The 24,551-nt window shown below is 40.9% G+C and overlaps 1 protein-coding gene across 3 annotated transcripts in view; it reads left to right on the top strand.

The window, feature by feature from the left end:
• The window catches only part of DENND5A (DENN domain containing 5A), a 155,299-nt gene extending 133,093 nt beyond the window's left edge, over nt 1-22,206 (top strand). For 2 of the 3 annotated variants that reach the window (XM_077113953.1, XM_077113954.1), the window contains exons 13-23: nt 3,078-3,162; nt 12,419-12,503; nt 12,974-13,102; nt 15,156-15,277; nt 16,825-16,970; nt 17,629-17,747; nt 18,150-18,331; nt 18,922-19,004; nt 19,550-19,673; nt 20,305-20,473; nt 21,856-22,206. In XM_077113953.1, coding sequence (XP_076970068.1) covers nt 3,078-3,162; nt 12,419-12,503; nt 12,974-13,102; nt 15,156-15,277; nt 16,825-16,970; nt 17,629-17,747; nt 18,150-18,331; nt 18,922-19,004; nt 19,550-19,673; nt 20,305-20,473; nt 21,856-22,039 — 1,428 coding nt within the window. In that variant the 3' untranslated portion in view covers nt 22,040-22,206. The remainder of the gene's footprint in view (nt 1-3,077; nt 3,163-12,418; nt 12,504-12,973; nt 13,103-15,155; nt 15,278-16,824; nt 16,971-17,628; nt 17,748-18,149; nt 18,332-18,921; nt 19,005-19,549; nt 19,674-20,304; nt 20,474-21,855) is intronic. The other variant, XM_077113955.1, reaches the window with a different exon arrangement.
• Nucleotides 22,207-24,551: the final 2,345 nt, after the last annotated feature.

The raw sequence follows: 24,551 nt of genomic DNA, 5'->3' as shown, positions 1-24,551 counted from the left end.
AAACAAGGCAATAGGCCGAGCCCTTAATCTTGGGGTTTGTTCATATGAACCTTATCCCTGCAAAGGATAAGCTAAGCCTACTTAAAATTAGGCCTAAGAGTCACCCCCAGAGAACCTCTTTTATTGCTCAAATGTGGCCTATCTCTCTCGGCCAACACGACAAGCAAACTCACCGCCCTCCCCCTCTCTAAGTGGGACATGACTCCCAGGGGTGTAAACCTTCCTGGCAATGTGGGACAGACATCGTAGAATGAACTGAGACTCAGCATCAAGGGATTGAGAAAACCTTCTCAACCAAAAGGGGGCAGAGAGAAATGAGACAAAATAAGTGTCAATGGCTAAGAGATTCCAAACAGAGTCAAGAGGTTATCCTGGAGGCTATTCTTACGCATTAAATAGATATCACCTTGTTAGTCAAGATGTAATGGAGAGGCTGGAAGGAACTGCCTGAAAATGTAGAGCTGTGTTCTAGTAGCCATGTTTCTTGAAGATGATTGTATAATGATACAGCTTTCGCAATGTGACTTGTGATTGTGAAAACCTTGTGTCTGATGCTCCTTTTATCTATGGTCTGGACAGATGAGTAAAACATATGGATTAAAAATAAATAAATAATGGGGGACCAAATGTTAAAATCAATTTAGTAGGTTGAAATGCTAGTGATCAAGGAAAAGGAATGGTAAGGGCTATAGAAAATAAATAGGGGAAACAGGCTAAAATATATTGGGTAGATGGAAATACTAGCAGTCAATGAGAGGAAGGGGTAAGGGGTATGGTATGTATGAGTTTTTTTCTTTTTTCTTTTTATTTCTTTTTCTGAATTGATGCAGTGTTCTAAAAAATGATCATGGTGATCTAATATACAAGTATGTGATGATATTGTGAGTTATTGATTATATACCAAGAATGGAATGATCATATGGTAAGAATGTTTGTTTTTGTATGTTGTTATGTTTAAAATAATAATAATAATAAAAAAAGTTAAATGGTGGCTTCAGCAGGAGTTCATTTAGCATAATATTTATAAGCACTGGTTCTGACATTAGTAGACTTTAGCTTGAATACTAACATTCCACTTATTGCCTGTGTGACCTTTTACAAGTAACGTTTTGGTCCTCAGTTTACTTTTTTCTATAAAATGGGAATAGTGGTACCTATTAAATAAAATTTTATATTTTGAGTATAAATTTTAAAATGTTCTTTTATGAGTTATAACAAATGTACCACATTAATGCAAGGTGTTAATAATAGGGTGGTATATGGGAACTCTACTTTAAAATATTTTATCCATGATATTTCTGGAAACTACAACTTTTCTAACAAAAAAGAATTTTTAAGCAAAAAAACTGCCCCCAAACAAACAAAAATATGGTATTTTATAACATGTAGCATAAAGCTTAATAATTCAAAATAATTCATAATTCGTAGCAATCCTGAAGACATGGCAGCTTCTATTATCATAATTTTATTAGATATAAAACTAAAATTGTTTATAAAAGTGTTATAATAGCTTCTGCTACAAAACAGACTATATATAACATTTATATCAGTTATAATATATAATATTATATATTTATTTATCACCACCAGACTCATGGTAAATGTTTCTCTGAGTGGGACATTAGTAAAATGTTTTACCATGAGTCTGGTGGTGATGAATAAAAGCAAAGTTTCTGGCTTATAAGAAGGGTCATGCTATACTGAAGTAAGATTAGAAAGAGACAGAAAGCATTTGCTGGGTGGCCAGCTGGGTTCACTCACTACATAGGCAAATTTTTCTCTTCCATTATCTTTCAAGTGCTATTCAGATTCGTCCCTTGGCAAAATGATGAATTACTATGTCTTATCAGTGTAACTGAAGCTGTTCTGTTATATCAATTATGATACATATCACCCTTGCAGTTAAGTACCAGCCTACCTTCCTATAGGCTTCTTGAACTGTACGTTCAGTTGCACAGTCTTATCCCTTATCATATCAGTGTCTTATTCTCCCCAGCCTGCAGTAAGGGTAAGAATACCCTTAAATATTTCAGGAAATTCAGAAGCTATCATAGGATCTCTTTGACTGGATATCAGTTTGTATCTGTTTGCTAAGGCTGCCAGAAAGCAATATACCAGAAATGTAATGAATTTTAAAGGGGGAATTTAATAAGTTTACAGTTCCAAGGCCATGAATATGTCCTAACTAAGGCATCCAGAGAAAGATACCTTGGTTCAAGGAAGGCTGATTAGGGAAGGCATGTGGCTGGCATCTGCTGGTCCTTCTTCCTGGTTCTGTTGCTTCCAGCTTCTGATGCCAATGGTTTCTTCTCTAAGTATCTGTGGGCCTTCATTAGCTCCTCTAGGACACAACTCTGTTCCGGCTTGCTTAGCATCTCATGGGAAGACACATTGCAACATCTGCTAGGCTCTGCCCATATGTCAGCATGTGCTCTCTCTGTAAGCACTCCAAGCATCTCCAAACATCCATGTCTCTGTCAGCTCTGAAGCAGCTGTTCTCCAAGTGTTCGCATCTGAGGTTTCTCCAAAATAGTTTCCCCTTTTGAAGAACTGTAGTAAACTAAGCAAGACCCACCCTGAATGGGTAGAGTCACATCTCTATCTAATCTAAAGGCCACACCTACGGTTGGACATGCCAAATCTATGCGGAGATAACCTAATCAAAATCTTTCACCCTACAGTATTGAATCAGGATTAAAATCATGGCTTTTCTGGGGGTACACAACACTTTCAAACTAGCGCACAGTTCCTCTGTAAAAACGTCTTGCTCTGTCTACTCAAATTGACCTATTATTTGCCTTTTTCTTTCACATCCACTAGTCTCTTGGCTATCTTTGGCCATCTCTTTCCTATTCCCTTTGAGGCCACTTGTCTGTTCCCTTCATTTTTCTCCTAAATTTTATAAGGCAATATGCCTATATATATTGCATTCATGTCTATATTGAGACGAGAAAGTACAGACACTTTTTAGCAAAAGCCTCTATCTGTATGTACAAATTATCCCTAACAATTCACTAGATGCCTTGGCCTCTGAAATCTAAACTGATAGGTATTTCTCCCTTGCATTGGTTTTCCAGGGAAAATCAGCTCTGTGGTCCCACCTGTTACATTATCAGGAAAACCGGCAGAGAAAACTCACATCAGGAAGCCTCAGTACCTCAGGTAAGATGGTCTCTGTACCACTGAAGAAAACTACATCCACTCACTTTCCCATACCTAATTGGAGTTATCATCTGAACCAACTCTTCCAGGTCAATGAAGCCTTTGCTTTGGAATGTTTTCTGTTTTAAATATGAACCCACCAGTCTCTTTGAACCACAGAACATATCAAAGCCATAATGTTTGCATTCAATATATGTTTTTATACCCTTTGATCAGTGAGATAGATTTATATCAACAAGATATAAATTTAGGATAAATATAGGTTTGGGTTTGGTCCTGCTATCTTTTGTTTAGAGCAAGCCATCTTTTTTAGTTTATTTCTCTGTTGTGGGCATTGGGGTTATCTATCATGTCAATCAGGAGAGCCTGTTTGTTAGTGTCCCACCTTAGAACTCCTCAAAGTTAAGGCCTGGTGTGAATAATCCCTTATGCTTCCCTTCTGTTTCTAGTTTGATAAAAATATGAGTTGGAAGTGACTCCAGATATCATCTAGTCCAGCCCTCTTATTTTAAAAGAGAAGGAAACTGCAGTCCAGAAAGGAGATGAATTTACTCAAGCTCACACAGTGAATTAAAGTAGGAGGCCAGGTTGAGAACTAGACTTTCCTGGTCTGATATCCTTTATGCCACTCTACAGTGCCCTTCCCAGGACAGTGCCTTCCCTTCCTTTACTTACTGGAACCATCTCCCCATCACACACCATCGTACATTTTCCCCTCTCCACCAGGGATTTTGTTTTACCTTTCTTAGATGTTTTAATCCTTATGGTGAAGATGAATTCAAATGATAAGAAAAGATAGCATGAACTCCTTGTTGTTTTTGTACTAGTTGACATCAGCTAACACTGAACATAGGGAGAATAGTTGGTTGAAAAACAGAGACAAGAATGCCCTACGTAGCGGTTTTTGTCTACTTTCAAAGTATAGCATGGGTTATATAGTTCCATGATTTCAAGTATTTCCTTCAGGTTGTTCTAATACACTAGAAACTAAAAGGAAACATCTAAATAATGATTCATTAGTCATACTTTTTGTTAAATCCTAATTTCTCTATTACAACTCCTCCCTCTCATTTCATCATTTGCTCTATCTTCAAGGATATTTGGGCAGTGACTTCTAACTTCATGTTGAAAAGGGATGTTGGCATTATGGGGTAGGGGAATGTGACTAATTGATATTCTAGGAGAGACTGGTACCTCTAAATTTCAGGAATTATCTAGCATAGGAAAAATCTAGAGGTTTTAAGTTTCTGAAAAATAAACTTAATAAATAAAACTTTTATAATGTCTTAGAGCCCTGGTGTTTTTTAGGGTTTTCAGGAATACTTTTTGGTTGGAGCTTGGCATACCATGGCAGTTTGTAATATCTCACTGCAGCTTGCATAAGAGTAACCTCCAGAATGACCTCTCAACTCTAATCTCTTAGCCATTGAAACCTTAATTTGTTACCTTTCTTTTCCCTCTTTTGGTCAAGAAGGCATTGTCAATCCCACAATGCCAGGGTCCGGTAACAAACTATCATCACTTCATTTGGAGGGGCAGGGCAGTGGTGGAGCTTGGGCCAGGAATCAAAGCTAGGTCTCCAGCATTGCTGGCGAGCATTCTACCACTGAACCACCCATGTACCCCTTCATACTACCATAACTTCTATCCATTTCCAAACATTTAAGATCAACCTTGTTAACAAATCTGTACATACTAGGTAACCACTTCCCCTTCTCTAGCTTCTGTCTATCTGAAAGTCCCCTGTACTCTACTTTTAAAGACTCTGAGCTTACATTTTCTAGGTGGTGCATATTAGTGAAATTATATAATTTCCCTCCTTTTTCGTCTGGTTTATTTCACTCAGCATTATGTCTTCAGCATTCATCCATGTTGTTGCCTACTTCATGACCTCCTTCCTTCTTACTGCTGCGTATTCCATCGTACCACATTTGTTTATCCACTCATCTGTTGATGGACACTTAGGATTGTTTCCATCCTTTGGTAATTGTGAATAATGCTGCTATGAACATTGGTGTACACTTGTCTGTTCATGTCACTGGTTTCAGATTTTCTGGGTATATGCAGGTAGCAGAATTGCCGGGTTATAGAGCAACTTGATATTTAATTTTCTGAGGAAGCACCAAACTATCTTCCACAGTGGCTGTACCATTTTATGTTCCCACCCTCAGTGAATAAGTCTTCCATTTTCTCAACATCCTCTCCAACATTTGTGGTTTCCTGATTGTTTAATAGCAGCCATTCTTAAAGGTGTGAGATGATATCTCATTGTGGATTTGATTTGCAGTTCCCCAGTAGTTAATGAAGGTGAACAACATTTTGTGTGCTTTTTAGCCATTTGTATTTGCTCCTTGGAAAAATGCCTTTTCATATCTTTTTACCCATTTTATCATTGGGTTGCTTGTCCTTCTATTGTTTGAGTTGTAGGATTTCTTTTTTAATTATTTTTTATTGATACATATAATATATTCACATACCACATAATCATCCAAAGTGTACAATCAGTGGTTCACAATATCATCATATAGCTGTGCATTTTTCATCACAGTTGACTTTTTTTTTCTTTCTGTGAAAAATAACATATATACAAAAAAGCAATAAATTTCAAAGTATTTTGCAACAGTTAGTTGTAGAATGGATTTCAGAGTTTGGCATGGGTTTTGATTCCACAATTTTACATTTTTACTTCTAGCTGCTCTAAGATACTGGAGACTAAAAGAAATATAATGATTCAGCAGTCATACTCATTTGTTAAGCCTGTCTTCTCTGTATAACTCCACCACCACCTTTGATCTTTCTCCCACTTTTTTAGAGTATTTGGGCTGTGCCCATTCTAGCTTTTTCATGTTGGAGGAGGTTTGTTGATAATATGGGATAGGGAGATGGAACTAGTTGATGTTTTAGAGAGGCTGACCCCTCTCCATATCAGCACTTATCTGGTCCAGGGACCCATCTGGAGGTTGTAGGTTTCTGGAAAGTAACTTTAGTGCATGGAACCTTTGTAGAATCTTACATAACACCCTAAGTGTTCTTTAGGATTAGCAGGAATGGTTTTGGTTGGGGTTTGGCAAACTATGATATGTAGCAGTGTCTAACTGAAGCTTGTGTAAGAGTGATCTTTAAAGTAATTTCTTGAATCTATTTGAACTCTCTCAGCCACTGATGCCTTATTTCTTACACTTCTTTTCCCCCTTTTGTCAAGATGGCGTTGTGGTTGGTCCCACAGTGCCAGGGCCAGGCTCATCCTTGGGATCCATCTCCCATGCTGTCAGGGAGACTTTTATCCCTGGATGTCATATCCCATGTAGTGGGGAGGGCAATGGTTTCCCTTGCAGAGTTAGACTTAGAGAGAGAGAAGCCACATGTGAGCAACAAAGTAAGTCTTCTGGAGGTAACTCTTAGACATACCTATAGCTAGGCTAAGCTTCTCCGGTACATACATAAGCTTCACAAGAACAGGCCTCCAGATCAAGGGCTTGGCCTATTGATTTGGGTGTTCCTAATGTTTGATGCAGTATCAGGGGTTTCCCCAGTTTAGTAGTTCCATATTTTTTCTCTTATCCCTCAAGAGACCTTTTTAGTACTTTTTTGGGGGAAGGATATACTGTATGGCCAGGTCACATTTCACTATTTTTCCATGTGATTATCCTTTTATTGTAGCACTGTTCATTGAATTTTTGGTTTTTGTCTGTTTGTTTTGCTTGTTTGTTTGTTTTTTGGCTAAGTACAGGGACTGGAAATCAAACCTGGGTCTCTCACATGGCAGGCGAGAATTCTACCACTGAATTACCCTTGCACCCCCACCAATACTTTTTCATAATCTGCTTAATATACTCTGAGATGGACCCAGGCATTACATTAAACTATACATGATTAAAGGCCCTCAATTCTTATTCTGGGCTCCCAGTGTTGGGTTGTTTAAATGATCTACTTTTTTTTAAATGTGCCATTGGATTCAATGTCTCAGTATTTTGTTGAGAATTTTTGTATCTGTATTCATTAGGGATATTGGCCTGAGTTTTTCTTTTCTTGTATCTTTATCCGGTTTTGGTATTTGTGTGATGTTAGCTTCATAACATGAGTTAGGTAGTGTTACTTTTTATTCAGTGTTTTTGGAAGAGTTTGAGCAGAAATTGTGTTAGTTCTTTTGGAATGTTTGATAAAATTCCCCTGTGAAGCCACCTGGCCCTGGACTTTTCTTTGTAGGAAAGTTTTGATAACTGATTGAATCTCTTGTGATTGGTTTGTTGAAGTCTTCTATTTCTTCTTGAGTCTGTATAAATTGTGCGTGTGTTTCTAGGAGATTATTCATTTCATGTAAGTTGTCTGTTTGTTAGCATAGAGTTATTCATAGTATACTCTTATGATTTTTTTATTCCTTCAGGATCCATGATAATGAGCCTCCCCCCTTATTTCTGATTTTCTTTTTTTTTTTTTTAATTAATTAATTTATTTATTTACATGGGCACTGGGAATCGAACCCGGGTCCTCTGGCATGGCAGGCAAGTACTCTGCCTGCTGAGCCACCGTGGCCTGCCCAATAATTCTTTCTTTTTTTTTCTTTTACATGGGCAGGCACCAGGAATCAAACCTGGGTCCTCTGGCATGGCAGGCAAGCGTCCTTGCCTGCTGAGCCACCATGGCCTGCCCTTGATTTTCTTTATTTGTATGCTTTCTCTTTTTTTCTTTGTCAGCCTAGCTAAGGATCCATCGATTTTACTGATTTTCTCAAAGAACCAACTTTTGGTATTATTGATTCTTTCTATTGCTTTTTTGGTTCTCCAATTCATTTATTTCTTCAGTAATCTTTGTTATTTCTCTTCTGTTTGCTTTAGGATTAGTTTGCTGTTCTTTCTCTAGGTCTCCAAGTGAGCAGTTAAGACCTCGATTTTTGCTCTTTTTTCTTTTTTAATATAGGCAGTTAGGGCAATAAATTTCCCTCTCAGCACTGCCTTTCCCACATCCCGCAAGTTTAGATGTGTTGTATTCTCATTTCCATTCATCTCCAGATATTTATCAATTTCTCTTGCAATTTCTTCTTTGACCACGGTTTAAGAGGGTATTATTTATCCTCCATGAAAGTTCTAGTTCTTTGATGGTTATTGATCTCTAGCTTCATTATGTCATGATCAGAGAAAGTGCTTTGAATAATTTCAGTCATTTTAGATTTAAGACCTGTTTCATGCCTCAGCGTATGATCTATCCTGGAGAATGTTCCAAGAGCACTAGAGAAAAATGTACATCCTGGTGTTTGGGGGTATAATCTATATATGTCTGTTAGGTCCAATTCATTTGTCACATTGTTTAGGTTCTCTATTTCCTTATTGATCCTGTTTGGTTGTCCTATCTGTAGAAGAGAGTGGTGTATTGAAGCCTCCCATTATTAATGTAAAAATGCCTATTGCTCCCTTCAGTTTTGCCAGTGCTTGCCTCATGTACTTTGGCGCTCCTTGATTAGGTACATAAGCATTTATGATCATGATTTGTTTTTGGTGAATTGTCCCTTTTATTAATATTTAATATCCTTCCTTGTCTCATCTGACATCTTTGCATCTAAAGTCTATTTTTGTCTGATATTAGTAAGATAGTCTTGGTGTCTTTAGACGACAGCTTGTGTGGACTATCTCTTTTCATCCTTTCACTTTGATCTATTTATATCCCTGGGTCTAAGATGAGTCTCTATAAACCGCATATAGATGTATCATATTTTTAAATCCATTCTGCCAATCTGTATCTTTTAATTGGTGAGTTTAGTCTGTTAACATTCAAAGTTATTACTGTAAAGACAATTCTTGAATCTACCATCTTATATTTTGGTTTTTGTCTGATCTGTTTTTCTTCTCCCTCTTTCTTTTTATACTTTAAGTTACCCTTACTAATATTCTTCAATTCTGTGCCCTCCTCCAGATCTCTCTGTCCAGTCTTTCTTTTTTTTTAAGCTAACAGAACTCCCTTTAGTATTTCTTGTAGGGAAGGTCTCTTGTTGACAAATTCTGTCAGCATTTGTTTTTTGTGTGAAAATTTTAAACTCACTCTCACTTTTTTAAATGCAATTTTGTTGAACTATACTTACCCACCAAATAAACCATCCAAAGTATACAATCAGTGGTTCACAGTGTCAGTATATAGTTATGCATTTAATACTGCAAACAATTTTAGAATATTTTCATTACTCCAAATAAGGTAATAAAAAATATTTAAAAACACCTAAAACATCCCATACCCCTTATTCCTCCCTATTTTATGTATATATATATATATATATATATATATATATATATAGTCTTTATTACTCACCTACCCGTACACTGGGCAAAATAATGTCAGTCACAAGACCTTTATAATCACACAGTCACATAACAGAAGATATACTGTTACACATTCATTATCAAAGATCAAGGTTACTGGACCACAGCTCTACAATTTCAGGTATTTCCCTCTAGCTATTCCATTATATCAGAAACTAAAAAGAAATATCCATATATCAAGTTAGTAGTCCAAATCATTTCCAAGTCCTAATTTCTCAGTTATTTCTCTCCCTCTCACCTGATCACTCTCTCAATCTTTAGGGATAGCTGAGCAATGACCATTTTAACTTCTTCTTGCTGGAAAGGGGTGTTGATGTTATGGATAGGGGAATGAAACTGGTTGATGTTCTTGGAGAGACTGGTACCTCTGGGTTTCAGGTCTTATCTGGCAAAGGAACAATCTGGATGCCTTAAGTTTCTCAACAAATGGACTTAACTAAGAAAGAATTTTACAGAGTCTTAAATAGAGCCCAGGGTATTCTTTAAGGTTTTCAGAAATGTTACTGGTTGGGGCTTGGTGTACTGTGGCAATTGGCAATATTTGGCTGAAACTTGTATAAGAGTAACCTCCAGAATGACCTCTCAACTGAAATCTCTTAGCCACTGAAACTTTGTTTTGTTCCCTTTCCCCTCATTTGGTCAAGAAGGCTTTCTCTGTTCCACAATGCCAATATCAGACATGTTCCTGGGAGTCATGTTCCACATTATCAGGGAGTCTTACATCCCTGGGTGTTATGTTCCACATAAGTGGAAGCATAGTGAGTTTATTTGCAGAGTTGGCTTAGATAAAGAGACTGCATCTGAGCAACAAAACAGGTTCTCTGGGGGTAACTCTTAGGCATAATTATAAGTAGGCTTAACTCTGACATTACAGAAATAAGTTTCATAAGGGCAAGCCTCAAGATCAAGGGTTTGGCTTATCTTCCTCACTTCTGAAGGACAACTTTGGTGGATCTATAATTCTTTGCTGGTATATTTTATTTTTCAGAATCATAAATATGTCATACCACTGCCTTCTCATCTCTGTGGTGCCTGTTGAGTAGTCCAAACTTAGTCTTATATGTTTTCCTTTTTATGTAGTTTATCATTTTTCTCTTGCTGCCTTCAGAACTTTCTCCTACTCTTCAGTATTTGACAGTCTGTGTATGTGTATGTTTCTTGGAGTGGGTCTATTTGGAATTCGTTGGGCTTCTTTGATTTGCATATTTATGTTTTTTATAAGGGTTGGGAAGTTTTTCCCTGTTATTTCCTCAAATAATTTTCCTAGCCCTTTTCTCTTCTCCTTCTAGGGCACCATTGATTCTCATGTTTGTGCACTTTGTGTTGTCCATCATTACCTGAGATCCAGTTCAGATTTTTCCATCTTTTCGCCATTTGTTTTTTTGTGCATTTGAATTTAGTTGCCCTGTCCTCTAGTTTGCTGATTCTTAATCTGCCTCTTCAAATCTGCTGTTGTGTGTGTCTAGTATATTTTAATATTACCTAGAGTATCTTTCATTTCCATAAGATCTGCTATTTTTCTATATATTCTTTCAAATTCTTCTTTATGCTGTTCTGGTTTCTTCTCAATATCCTTTGTCTTTAGCCAACCCTTTGAAGAGATTTAGGAGATTTGTATGAACATCTTTAATTATTCTGTATCTCCTCTGGCTTTTTCATTTTGTCATTCGGCTTGGCCATATTTTCTTGCATCTTGGTATGCTTAGTGATTTTTTGTTGATTTCTAGGCATTTGATTGTCTTGATAAGGCTATTTTGAAAGCTGATTTCCCTCACTTGTCTAATGTTTTGTGGTTGCTTAGGTTTGTGTTGAAGTTCTGTGACACTTGATTTGTCAGTAATTCCCAGCCAAAGTAAAGCCGGGGCCTCATGCAGGAAGTATAACTCTAATTGAAGTACTGTTAAAGGCTGAGTAGAAAGGCAGTTTGCCTGTATGCACTTTCCTTATCTTCCCAGCTGATGGTATTGTTGGGTGCCCTCTTCCCCTCAGACATGCTGTCCTTAGCTATGGCCACCAGCAGGATAGGATCTAGATCAGGTAAAAATTCAGTCAAGGCTACAGGTCTCCATGCATGCTGAAAGCCACCAACCTCCAGGGTGGGAAGTGGATACCATGTTCCTCGGTGGAGAATCCACTTGTGGGCACATTGGGTCTGGTTATTTCTAGGCTCCTGTGTGGAATGATGTTGGCCTGTGTTTCAACTTCCTCTGCCCGTGGAGTGCCAGGAGTGCCTGGCATTGCAGTGCAGTTCACTCCTTCATCCCCACCTCTCTGCCTGTGCATGCCCCGGTTGCTCCAGAGAAAGGATGGAGGTAGTGGGACCTAGAGTGTCTCTTTTGCTGGCCAATTTTCAGATTGGCTGTGCTCTGCCTTCTCCCTGCTCCTGAGGGGAAGGCCCCCCAATCTCCCCAGAGGAGTCCACAGTGGCCTGCCTCAGGGATGGAGAATAGGCACTGTGCACTGTAGCAAGGTCTCTGTGTCTGGGTAAACCAAGTCTTTTGGCTCCTAGATTACCATGCAGGAGCTCCTGGCTGTAGAGCTGAGAGGGAAGCTCTCCCAAGCTGGTTGCAGAAGTGGGAGTGTGAGATTGTGCTGTTCCTTTGGCACCTACTCCATCCTGAGTATAGCAGCCTGTCCTAGGTGTGGTAATGATTAAATAAGCTCACCCTGTCCTCTCAATCATATTTTCTTTGCCTTTTCATCCACTTTCTCCCTATATAATGTAGAAGTTCCTCCGTGGTCACTCATACCCTGGAACCACTGTCCCAATCATTTTCTGTCTTTTCTTACGTTTTTCCATGGTGAAGGGATGAATTCTATCTATCCTCTTCCGCCATCTTCCCAGAAGTCTTCCACTATTTTCTGTAGAAAGTTTTTAAGATAAAGAAATGTGGTCAGCCATTTGCATATTCATATCTCTTTAGGCATAACCAACTTTTGTGTTCTAGGAATACTTCTTGATTCAGAACGGAGGAGGTCTGATGCCAGCTCAGTCATGTCTCCCCTGAGAATCTCCCTCATTCAAGATATGAGGTTAGTCTAACATATAATAAGCCACTAGAATTCAGTTTTCACTTGTTGCTTAGGTGTCCACTTAAATAGCAAGAACTCTGAGCTGGTCTCTTTTACAGCATCTCGGCTAACCAGGATGCCCTCTTCATTGGTCTTACACTTCATGAAGCATTTTGGAGAATTATATCACAGTGAAGAAAAATGACAGAGTGGTTCAAAGCCTTGGGGCTCTGGGTTAGCCTAGCTTTTTGAGGGCCTACTGCTTTTTCCTCCCTCCATATTGTGGTGAGAGAGAGAGAAGTGGAAGGACAGAGGGGGGAGGGGAAGGAAAAGAGAGAGAGAGAAAAGGAGGGGAGAGAAAGAGAGAGGGGGAAGGGAGAGATTAGATTGATTGATTCTCCCAGGATGGAATAGGGCTGTAGCAGTTATCTTTTGGCTTTACAGGTAAGGCATTGACACTGAATTCATTTCCCATCCTGCTTCCCCTTTAGGCATATCCAGAACATTGGGGAAATAAAGACTGATGTGGGAAAAGCCAGAGCATGGGTGCGACTGTCCATGGAAAAAAAGTTACTTTCCAGACATTTGAAGCAGCTTCTCTCAGAGCATGAGCTTACCAAGTAAGGCCACTATACTTGGGGTAAAACCCCAGGGTCCTAGGAATAGTGGGAAAGAATAAGAAATCCCTGTTTGGGAAGGGGGCATATTTTGTTTAACATTACTGCTGTATTCAGTATGCATACAATTTGCATATGATATTTTACGTTATTCTATCCTTGCCCATAGAAAAATAATTCTACTTTATTTGTTCTCCCTATCCTCTCAGTCTGTATGCCCAAAAACAGCTTTCTTAAAGTGGTAGTACTAAGGATGTCATGACCTCACACCATTCTATTCTCTTTATCCCCATATTTTTGCCAGGATGTTGACATCCACAATCCTCAGTGCTCTACATGTATACGCTTTTTTTCTCACTCTCTTGTTTGCTCTCACTTATTCTTTCTCTCTCACTTGATGATCTCATCCACTTATGACTTCTGTCACCTCTAAGCAGGTGACTTCCCTATCTGAAGATCTAGCTCTGACATTTCTTCTGAGCTCCAGTCCACATTTATTTCCATCTGGATATCTTACCTTTAGAAAGAATAAAACCAAACTTCACAATGTTCAATGTAACTACTTTTGTCCCATACTTTTTATTAAATTTGTCACTGCCATCCTCTCTGAACATCCTTCTCCTAACCCTTTCGGTTCAAACTTTGGAGTGATTCCTTATTTTGCTTTACCAGCCATATACACATTTCAAATCCTTTAGCCTCTTCTCCCCCAGTCTCATTATTTTTATAGCCACTGCCTTCATTTAATAATCCTTGTCCCCTTTTATTCTTCATGTGCTGGTTGGTTGTGGCTCTTTATTTAGTTCTAGGACAAATTGCAGAAATCCACAAACTCATTACTTTTATGGTACGTTGTAAACTCTAGCCTGGATATTCAGGGCCTTTCTTCTTTGACCTTAGCCTAACCTTTCAGCCTCATTGATAACTGATCACTTCCCAACTCCAGCCAAACTAGTTTCCACAACCTGTCCTTCTTCCTCTGCATCACATATCTAAGTTCTTACTGTCTTTCATATACTTCTTATTTAAGAAAACCTTACAGAATCACTGCAGCTTATGGCTCTTTAAATTCCAAGATAGGGCCTTTCATTTGGCAACTCATTATGGGCAGTCTTATGCTGTAGCATTTACCTGATTTATTCACCCAGACTGTACTTGATGGCATGTATTTCCTTCCCTAGCACCTGTACACATTGGCCTTGAGTTATCAGTTGAGAATATATGTTGAGAATATCTTATAAACACTTTATAAACCTTTATAGGTTTGCAGTCTTGGCAATCAGGACTGCCTTCTTTTGTTCTCTGTTTTGAGGGCCTGGGCATTTGGTTCTCTTTGTCCCCTCTACGTGGGGAAGATATATTGTTTTGCAGTTGCACAGGGCCCAAAATGTCAAAGAGTTAGTCTTTGATAAGTAGGCAGTGGAATGAGAGTTGGGAGGGAGGAAGTTTGAAAAGGGAGGAAGGACATGATTTTCACAGCTCTTCCTTCTCTGTGATTGGGATCAGAGATAGGTGCAGAAGCCTATTGTTCATTGTCTTTAGAGCTATCTGGGCTTACATTCACATGAGACCTGACTCATGGATTCAGGTCTGCTTAACATTTTGAGGTAGGACTTGGTAATAAATGATGATCGCAGATCTCCTGCCATTGTTGTACGCATACCATACATTGGAGCAATAACCCAGCTAGAAGCCTGAAAGGACCTGTGTCAACTCTGATAGAATTTTTTTCCAGCACTCAGTTTAGCAGAGGGCAGTCCATGGCCACTTACACTTAGACATTATAGTCACATCAAACCTTGGACCAAGGTAATGCTTGATTATCTTTGTTCCTGCCATAGCAGTCCCCCTCTAGCCCTCAGTGAGATGAGTAGCTAGCTTTGTTCCTTTATAGGGTGTGGCATTCCAGCAGCTAGCAAACTAGAACATAGGGTGACCCTAAAGAACTTGAGGCCTGATATATTCTTCCTTAGCTGATTCCTTCCAGGGCTGAATAATTCTAATTTCCTTCCCCCCTTTCGGTTGGGAAACTGATGTATTGCCTCCTCTCCTACAGAAAGTTATACAAGCGTTATGCCTTCCTGCGTTGTGATGACGAGAAGGAACAGTTCCTCTATCACCTCCTCTCTTTCAATGCTGTTGATTACTTTTGCTTCACCAATGTCTTCACAACTATCTGTGAGTAGCCAAGTTCTCCACAGACATCCCAACTTTCACAAACCTTGCATGAAGCTAACTCACTTTCCCCTTTTTAAAGAAAGAAAATTACTACTTATGTTATCTCTTTGCCTTTTGCTTTTATGGAAAAAGAGGTCCATTTGCCCTGCTTAGAAATTGTTTTTTCTCTGAAGCTTCTGGCTCTTATTCTTCACTGGGGAGCTCAGTCCTTTTGACCATCGTGTTGCTAGTGTTGTCCTCAGCACATCTCTGGGATCCCAAAGTGATGAAGGTAGAGTGAGATGGGGTGGTGAAGTTTTCTCTGATTGCATATCTGTAAAAAAATCTCCTTTTTGTCTTGGGCTGAGAGAGATATTCTGCATCACAGAAGGTTGCAAACCAGGCCAAAGGGAAGAACACCTCCCTTTGGAGGAGTAGAAACAATGCTCCAGATGGCATTGGGAAGTTTGCGTCAGGCCCTGCTCTCCCGTAGCTCATTATGTGTTTGTGAGCAGAGCCCACCTCTGCTGTGGGTCTCAGTCTCTCTTTGCAAAGTGAGGAAGAGGGTTCAATATGGTCTAAGGCCCTTTAAGCCTTATCTTTTCTTCCTATTTATTTATTTATTTATCTAAAATCTGCAGATTTCATTTTGATATATCCATATAACATATATTGTCTCCCAAATAATCAGTGTTTCACAATATCCTCACTTAGTTATACAGCCATCATCACTCTCAATTTTAGACAATTTTCATTGTTCCAAAGAGAAAAATAACAGAAAAACCCACACCAAAGAGAAAATCCAAAACTCAACTTAATTCTTGTCCTCCCCATCCCCCAGTTATTTTCCCCTAGTATTGTTGAAGCCTTATTCTTTTTTACAAAAGTTTTTTTTTTTCCTGAAAGTGCAGGGTCCAGGAATCGAACCCTGGTTTCCCCCCTAGCAGGCGAGAAATCTACCACTGAACTACCCTTGTACCACTCAGACCTCATCTTTTTTTGATGTCAGGATTCTTTGTTTGCTTGGGGATGGTCTCTGAATTTTCCCTATGGCTAGTTGTTTGGTCATTTCTCAGCAGCCTCAGTAGCATGGACTCTTATTTCTATCTGACATTCTACCCTCCCTCTCAGAGACATAGGGCCTGCTGGAGAAGTCTTGCTGGGTTAGAATTTAGGAAACTTGAGGCAAGTTATTTCTCCTACTATAATGGTATTGTAATGCCTGCTAAGAATGTTTTTCTCTTAAAAATGTTATTGGAGTTCATGAGATGATAGATTAAACAGTGTTCTGGAAGCAATTCAATGCAGTATCAGGAGTTGGTGATATTGTATAAGAAACAGGTTCTCTTGGCACTGAGCCTTCAGATGGGCTTGAGTTTTTACTGTTTGGGTGGTTACCTGGGGAGGAGTGAGACTGAAGGGGAATTGATTACTATTCTAAGCTAGCCAGGGACTAGGTTCTGGAGACACGACAATCATGCCAACACACTTGGGGCAGCTTAGGGCCCCATCAGGTTGTGGGAGTGATTCACGATCCATCTCATGTCTTTGTGGCTTCCCCTGCACAGTGATCCCATACCATATCCTAATTGTACCAAGCAAGAAGCTGGGGGGCTCGATGTTCACTGCCAATCCATGGATTTGCATCTCAGGAGAACTGGGTGAAACACAGATCCTGCAAATTCCCAGGAACGTGTTAGAGATGACCTTTGAGGTATGTTTTATCCAGGGCCCATGACTTCAGGTCTGCAGTAGCTGCTTTGGGGAGTTTCACAGAGGCCTGCTCTGCGCAGTGTTATATGTCAGTATAGCCAGTTTGTCCTGAGATGATCTGAAACAGGAACCAAGGGTTGACCCTGAAGAGTAGTGAGCCTGCCTTGTCTAAATAGTCAGTGGCTGGAAGGCACTTATGCATCTGAACTACCTACTTCCCTGTCCATGGTGTGTTGAGAAATCTCTAAGAGTTCCTTCAGCTGCTAAGCCCAAGGGTTCATAGACTTAGGAACCTTAGGCTATTGTTCATCTTCAAGAGCCTCCTGCTCCCAGGTCTTGTTCTTCCTCTAAGTAGTAGCATCTTTTTCTCAGTGATGGCCCAACTCATGAGATAATACCCTACTGCTAGCCCTGGAGGTGGGTGGAGTCATGAGTTCTGCCTCTGTGAATACTGAGGAGCCAGGTTACAGGAAGCCTGTCAGATTTGTACCTCCAAAGTCTGGTGATGGCAGTCCCAGGAGTGCCTGTGTAGTTTCCAGAAAAAAGGTCAAGTCTGAGACCTCTGAGTGGGATTTCTGGTCTTCGAAGCTCTCAGCTCTGCTGTTCTTTTCTCTCATTTTACTGAACTATTCCTTCTCTCTTTGGTTATTCTCCCACAGTGTCAGAACTTGGGGAAGCTCACTACTGTACAAATTGGCCATGATAACTCTGGGTTGTATGCCAAATGGCTGGTAGAGCATGTGATGGTCAGGAATGAGATCACAGGACATACCTACAAGTAAGTATTCCCTCAGCTATGCCCTAAAAAAGTGGCGCAGAGGATGTCTTTGATGTTTAGATTTGCAGAGTTCTCAAGGACACCCTGGAGGTGTGAGAGGCTTCCTATCTGGCTCCGTTTTATGTACCTGAAAAGAAACAGCAGGAGAGTTTTCCAAGTGAAGGTGTATGGTATTGCTTTGCACAAGTCCCAGGCCACTGATGCTGCTCAGGTGGCTACCCTGATTGCATACATCAGTGGGTATATGGGATCAGCTGAGTAAGGTCTTTTGTGGGGGTCCCTAGCCACCTAGTTTCAGAGTCTGTCCCCAGGAATTGGCTTTGTTAATGGTTCTTGCTGAGCCTCAAGGGGAGGGATACTGAAGGGGTTGGTGACTCTAATAGGCCGTTAATTGGTTTTCAGGTTCCCATGTGGCCGGTGGTTGGGAAAGGGCATGGATGACGGAAGCCTGGAGCGAATCCTTGTTGGGGAGCTGCTGACATCCCAGCCTGAGGTGGACGAAAGGCCATGTCGGACCCCACCACTGCAGCAGTCTCCCAGTGTCATCCGGAGGCTTGTTACCATCTCACCCAACAATAAGCCCAGTAAGAGGAAGGAAGGACTGGGCCCTCATGCCACAAAACCTGGGGAATGGGCAGATCTCTGTTAGCCTGTGTCCCACCTATGCAGTTGTCCCAGGAACTGCCTCTGCTGACAAAGCAGCCTCGACATTTGTCACACTCCTCTTATGAATCAACTGGGACATTTGGTACCCTCTTTAGAGGCCTGGAAGGAAAGGAGAGAACATATGAGGCTCAAGTCTGGGTGTTCTGTACTATTTGTGTTTGATCCTACAGAGGAGGGGATCTCCTTTTGGGCCTTCTTCCTAGGCCTGAGCTTCATGGCCAACTCTTGGCCTCCCTTTGATCGCCAGAAATTCCAGGGTAAAATGGAAAATTAAATTTATTGGCATCTCTTAGAAACAGAACTCTGAGGTGGTTGGTGTTTGCTATTTTCCCAAGATTTGGGGAAGAGCTAGCACATCAAAGCTGTTTTGTCAAGAACCACCACTTCCCAGGGTCCAGACTGCCCTGCCTCTTCCGTGGGCCCTCCCTTTATCCTCAGTCTTCTTCTCAGCCAGGTAAGCACTGCTAGTGTCTGGGATTGGTTAAGGATGTCTGCTTGATTTTTATAGAGCTGAACACTGGGCAGATCCAGGAGTCCATTGGGGAGGCGGTCAATGGCATTGTGAAGCACTTCCATAAGCCTGAGAAAGAGGTGAGCCTTCCTACTCTTGAATCCAGGGCCGTATATTGAGTAAGAGGGAATGATCTTGTTTTTCCAGTTATCTTGTTGTACTCTTCTAGGCTCATGTGTTGTGAACAGCCTAGAGTTTTGTAGTTAGTTTGAAATTGAGCAGATTCTTTCCCCAGGAGCCATCTGCTTCAGATTACCCTATTTTCCCTTCACACTGAGGACTGAATGGAGTCCCTGGGCTCCTGATGAGCAGTGCCTGTTTGGGTCCTAAATTTGCCTGTTTCTCCTTGGATAATGGCTTCACTGGCTTTGTCTCCCTGGTGGAGACTCTCCTTATATGTGACCCAGATCCATCATCAATTCATCCATCCATTCATTCAATAGCTATTCATGGCAAACCCATTTTGAACCAGGCATTGTCCCAGGTACTAGGGGGAATAGATAAGTCTTTGCTTTCTTTTGCTGTTTTCCCAGCTCTGGGCTATAAATTTGGGAGTAGAGTGGTGGGAGGGTAGCTCAGCTGAGGCAAGCCTGGCATTTTCCCTGACCCTTGTTTCCTTATGTAGCGAGGTAGTCTGACACTACTGCTCTGTGGAGAATGTGGCCTTGTCTCGGCCCTGGAACAGGCTTTTCAGCATGGATTTAAATCACCCCGGCTCTTCAAAAATGTCTTCATTTGGGATTTCCTGGGTGAGTTTGGCTAGGGTGTGAAGGTGGGAAAAGCATGCAGAGACACAGATGGACTTGCTAATATAACATGAGTGCTAACTATAGCCTTGGCATCTGAAATGCAGAACCCAAGTCAGGTTCTCTCAAACCTGATCTGCTGTTTGTGTGCTATGATTTTTCTTTAAGGGAATGACAGAAGCCCCACCCCCCACCTCCCTCCCTCCTCACCTCCTGAAAAATTGGACATAAAAGATTCTTTCCAGGCATCTATGATATAATATGGGATGATTCTTGAGTTCTCATGCTTTCTCCTTATAGATCCAAGGGCAGTTGATAGCTATGGAACCCAGGCCCTATGTTGTACACTCCTGGAGAATTTTCAAGCAAGAAGTGTAACTCTGAGCAAAGTTTATCATTTAGACCAGGGACAAAGACCATCTTTATAATAAGGGCCACATAAATAAATTAAAAATAAGGACAGGCAACATAAAGATCATTTCAAAATATTACCAATAATGTTAGAATACTCCTGTTAATCTCATTAAGTTAACTGCATGGAATTAGAGAGGTTCATTTTAAGTGGCCTCAGGACAGTCAGAGACAGGTTGTTATTGAGAGCCTTTGTTCTTGCAAGCCTTTCTCTTCTTCACAGAAAAAGCACAAACCTACTATGAGACATTGGAGCAGAATGAAGTTGTCCCTGAGGAAAACTGGCAGACAAGGGCCCGGAATTTCTGCCGATTTGTCACTGCAATCAACAACACTCCTCGGAACATCGGCAAGGATGGCAAGTTTCAGATGCTGGTGTGCTTGGGAGCCAGGTACTGACTGCGGCCCAGAACACACAGCTATGCCTTGAATGTAGTGCTGGAGGCCTGGTGTGTTGCAGGGATGGAGAGTTGTTAATGACCAGGTGCCCTTGGACAAATGAGGCTTGGAGGGCTTCTTAGAGGCCCTTCATTTTCTTTGTGTTCCGTATATATATCCGGGGATCTTTGAGGATAGGGATGTGGGGAGTGTATTAATGGGGGAGAAAAGGCCATATTTCAATGGAAAGGATTAAAACCCATTGGGGATATTTGAAGCAGAATATATCTAGTCATTGCTTTAATAAATATTTGAATATGCCAGGCCTTAATGTAAGGTGATAGGACAGAGCTGAATAAAGCATGGTCCCTCCCATTTAGGGGTTCGCTCATCCCTAATAAATACAGTATAAGACAGAAAGTTGTTTAGGGTCCCAAAAAGAAATATGCATTCATAAGTTTTGCTGAAAATATAGAAGAAGATGAGAGATGGCGTCAGAGAGGAGGCAGTATTTGAGGTGATGGAAGGATAGAACTGGGAAGGGAGTTTGAGGCAGAGAGAATTAGCAGACAGAGAGGAAAACTGGCAGACAGAGGTCCGACCTAAAGGAATTGAAGGATATAGGGATATACTCTAACACATAATAGAGATAGGATCTAACACATAAATATGGAAAGTTCAGCAGTAGGAAACACATGAAAAGGAAGGTAGGGGCCTTGAAAAGCTGGGACAGATGAAAATTCCTGCCATATTAGGACAAACTTATTTAATCAGGGGTTTGAAATAATCTGATATAACGTGGTATAGATTGGAGTGGGCAGGATTGTTTGGGGTATTCCAATAGGTGATGTGAGAGATTATGAAGTCCAGATAAACCTAAGGCAGTTAGAACCACAAATAAATTCAGGCCCTGTGTGGGAGGGAGTTAGCATAGTGGTTAAAATAGACTCTAGAACTAGACTTTCACATCACGTCAGCCACTTACTGTGTGACCTTGAACAAGTTACTTAAATTCTCTTCAATTTCTTTATTTATAAGATGGAGTTAGTAATAGTACCTACTTCATATCATAAGGTTGTCATGTGGATTAAATCTCCTGTAACAGAGCCTGGCACATACTAAGTGCCAAGTGAGTGTTAGCTATTCATATTCCTGGTGGTTGGTAATTATGGGGAGGAGCAATGCTTTGGGTGAGACTGGCTGCTGAGATGGAGTGATGCTGACTGGAGCCTGGTGTCTAGGTTGGTGGTGGGGTTCTCTAAGGAGGGAAAAGGAGAAGGGGGAAAACTTAGTTCAAGGAATGCTGAAGTACGTTTCCCTGTTGGCCTTGCACTAACCCTATCTCTTTCCTTTCTCTTGCCCTTCTGATCCATCTGGGTTGGTCTCACCCTGCCAGAGATCACCTCCTACACCAATGGATTGCTCTGCTGGCTGACTGCCCCATCACCGCACACATGTATGAAGATGTGGCGCTGATCAAAGACCACACACTTGTCAATTCCTTGATCCGTGTGCTGCAGACATTGCAGGAGTTCAACATCACACTGGAGACATCCCTTGTCAAGGGCATTGACATCTGATCTCCCAGTACTAGCTAGCAGCAGGACCAAGAAAGACTCCCATCCTGTAGCTCTGACCCTTTTTCCCAAAGGAACCTAGGGGAGCTGTGCAGGAAGCAGAGAGGAGATGTATACTCACTGTAAAAAGAAAACTAGAGGATTTTTGGAATAAATAATCTATTTTAGAGTTTATTTGCCGATTTGCTTTTTACACAACTTTCACATGAAAGAGTGATAGGGAGAGGGAGATGAGGTTGGTGCTGCTTATTTTGAAGCCGGTGCCTTCCCTCACCGTGGCCACATGCTGGGAGCCTTCGGCCTCTCTGGACTGAGCCTGCGGCGCTACATGTGGGGCAGTTCTGCTTCTTCACCCCGTCGTATTAATGAGGCCATTCCACATTGTTTTTAAACTAATGTTTTCTATGTTAACATTATCATGGTATTTGCCTTTCACGGGCCACACACAGAAGTGCTAAGCGAGAAGCCCCATGCTCCAATCAAAAGGGTTTTTAGTAGTGCCTGTAAGAAAGCACTGATGAGTCAGTCCCACATCTTTCGTTTGTCAGTATTATTTGGGAAGGAGACAAGCTGGGGTATGTCATCGTGCAGAAAAACACATTTCCTCTTGGCATTGAGTTGCACAGAAGTAAACATAAGCATGTTTTAACCGGGTGGTTTTTTGTGTGTGTGGTTTTTTTTACATTTTATTTATTTAACTCTCCATTGTGTGTTTTGTCTTTTTCTTTTCTTTTTTTAAGGAAAGGAAAAGCTTGTCACAGTCTAACTGGCTATATTATTATTGTTATATTTATGTTATTTCGCAGCTTAGAAACCAGCTAAAGTTTGGCCCACTTAATAAAACACCTGAAACAAAACTGTGTGGGATCACTGAATTTTATGGGAGTTTGTAAGAAGTAGGCAGTGGAGGGTGCAGTTTCATGAGTCTGAGGGGATTGTAAGAAGTAGGCAGTGGAGGGTGCAGTTTCATGAGTCTGAGGGGACTGAGCTGTGGTTTCGATCACATCATTCGGCTTGCCTGCTCCTTAAGTCTGGTGTCTACTGTGTTGGGAGCGGGCTATTTGAAAGGGATGTGGACAAGGGTTATTTCTCCACTCCCCAGAGAACTGAGGTGAAGAGACCTGGCCAAGGTTGCAAAGACTGTCACTTGACTGACACAGAATGGACGCTTTCTGAAGAGGGTAAGGGAGGCCTATATTCTCTCAAACATAGGACCCACAAGACCCTATTTCCCTTTGGGGAAAAAAGCTCTTCTTGAGGGAGGGGTTTGCTTTTTCAAAGCTGGCAGGTGTAAGAGCTTTCAGAGGGTCTCAGGACCCAGCTTCCTTTGGTTTTATTCTTCAGCCAAGCTGCTTTGGCAAAAAGCTGCATAAGCGTATGCTTCCCTGATTTTTCATGTTCTGTTCACTCTGCCTGGATTGCCCTTGCTTTGTTCACTTCCTCCATTGTTCAGGGTTTTCTTTAAGAGTCACCTGCTCTGAAGTCTTTCCTAATTTCCCTGGGCAGAGTTCATTGCCCCCTCATTGTACTCCTGTGGATTCTTAGCTTTTGGCATCTCCTCTCTGGGTTGTCGTTGCCCATGTTCTTATTGGGCAGGGTGGATCTCTTGCTCATCTTGATCTCTGGTGCCTATCAGGTGCTCATTGCCCAGATAAGGAAGGCTTTTTTTTCTCACAGTGTTTTAGAAATCCCTTTATTTTTATTTATGAAAAGTAATTTATGATCTTCATAAAATTTTTTTTGAACAAAGAAATATATGCTGTGAAAATTCCTTTCCGTCAGTTGTCCATCCCACTCCTCTTTCCATGGGAAATAGATATATATAATTTTTATAAAAATAAAAGCATTTACATATAATGTTCTGCTTCTTCCCCTTTCACTTAATGGGATCATGATAACACAAGGCACACCTATACTCTGAAATACATTGCAACAGTTAAAAAACTAGACAAGGTGAATGTATATTTACTGACATGGGAAGATGACCACAGTGTATGGCTAAGTGAAAAAAGCAATTACAAGCCATATTTAACACAGTATTCCATTAAATAGGTGTGTGAAGGAAGGTTTTTGAAGAGGAGGAGGAAAGAGACAGAAGGCTTGAGGACAGCTACTGCAGTACAACATCCTGCCAGCAGGGGGTGGGCGTGGGCTGTGCTGCATAGGTTGCCTGAAGGCTGGGAGTCTTGTTTTTAGGGTGTTGGGGAAGAGTGTGCAGAGAGGTGGACAGCATCCCTGAAACAGGAAGGGGAATTCACATCGGATGGGAAGAGGAGCATGGAATTCGGCTGTATGTATGCATTTTGTGGGTGTAGGCTTGAGTTTAGCTTAAGCTGGGTGCTTTACACACACTGCTCTCTTTTTCCTTATAACCTGCAAATAAAAATAGATTATCCCTGGCTTATATGTAAGGAAACAGCCTCACAGAAGTTTAGTCACTAGCCAGAGGCCACACAACAAGTAGTTTGCAGTTACTAGAACTGTCTCCAAGCTTTTCCATTGAAAACTACTCCCT

Source organism: Tamandua tetradactyla, chromosome 8 (assembly GCF_023851605.1).
Source record: "Tamandua tetradactyla isolate mTamTet1 chromosome 8, mTamTet1.pri, whole genome shotgun sequence".
Taxonomy (NCBI): Eukaryota; Metazoa; Chordata; class Mammalia; order Pilosa; family Myrmecophagidae; genus Tamandua; species Tamandua tetradactyla.
This window is presented reverse-complemented; position numbering and strand designations above follow the sequence as displayed.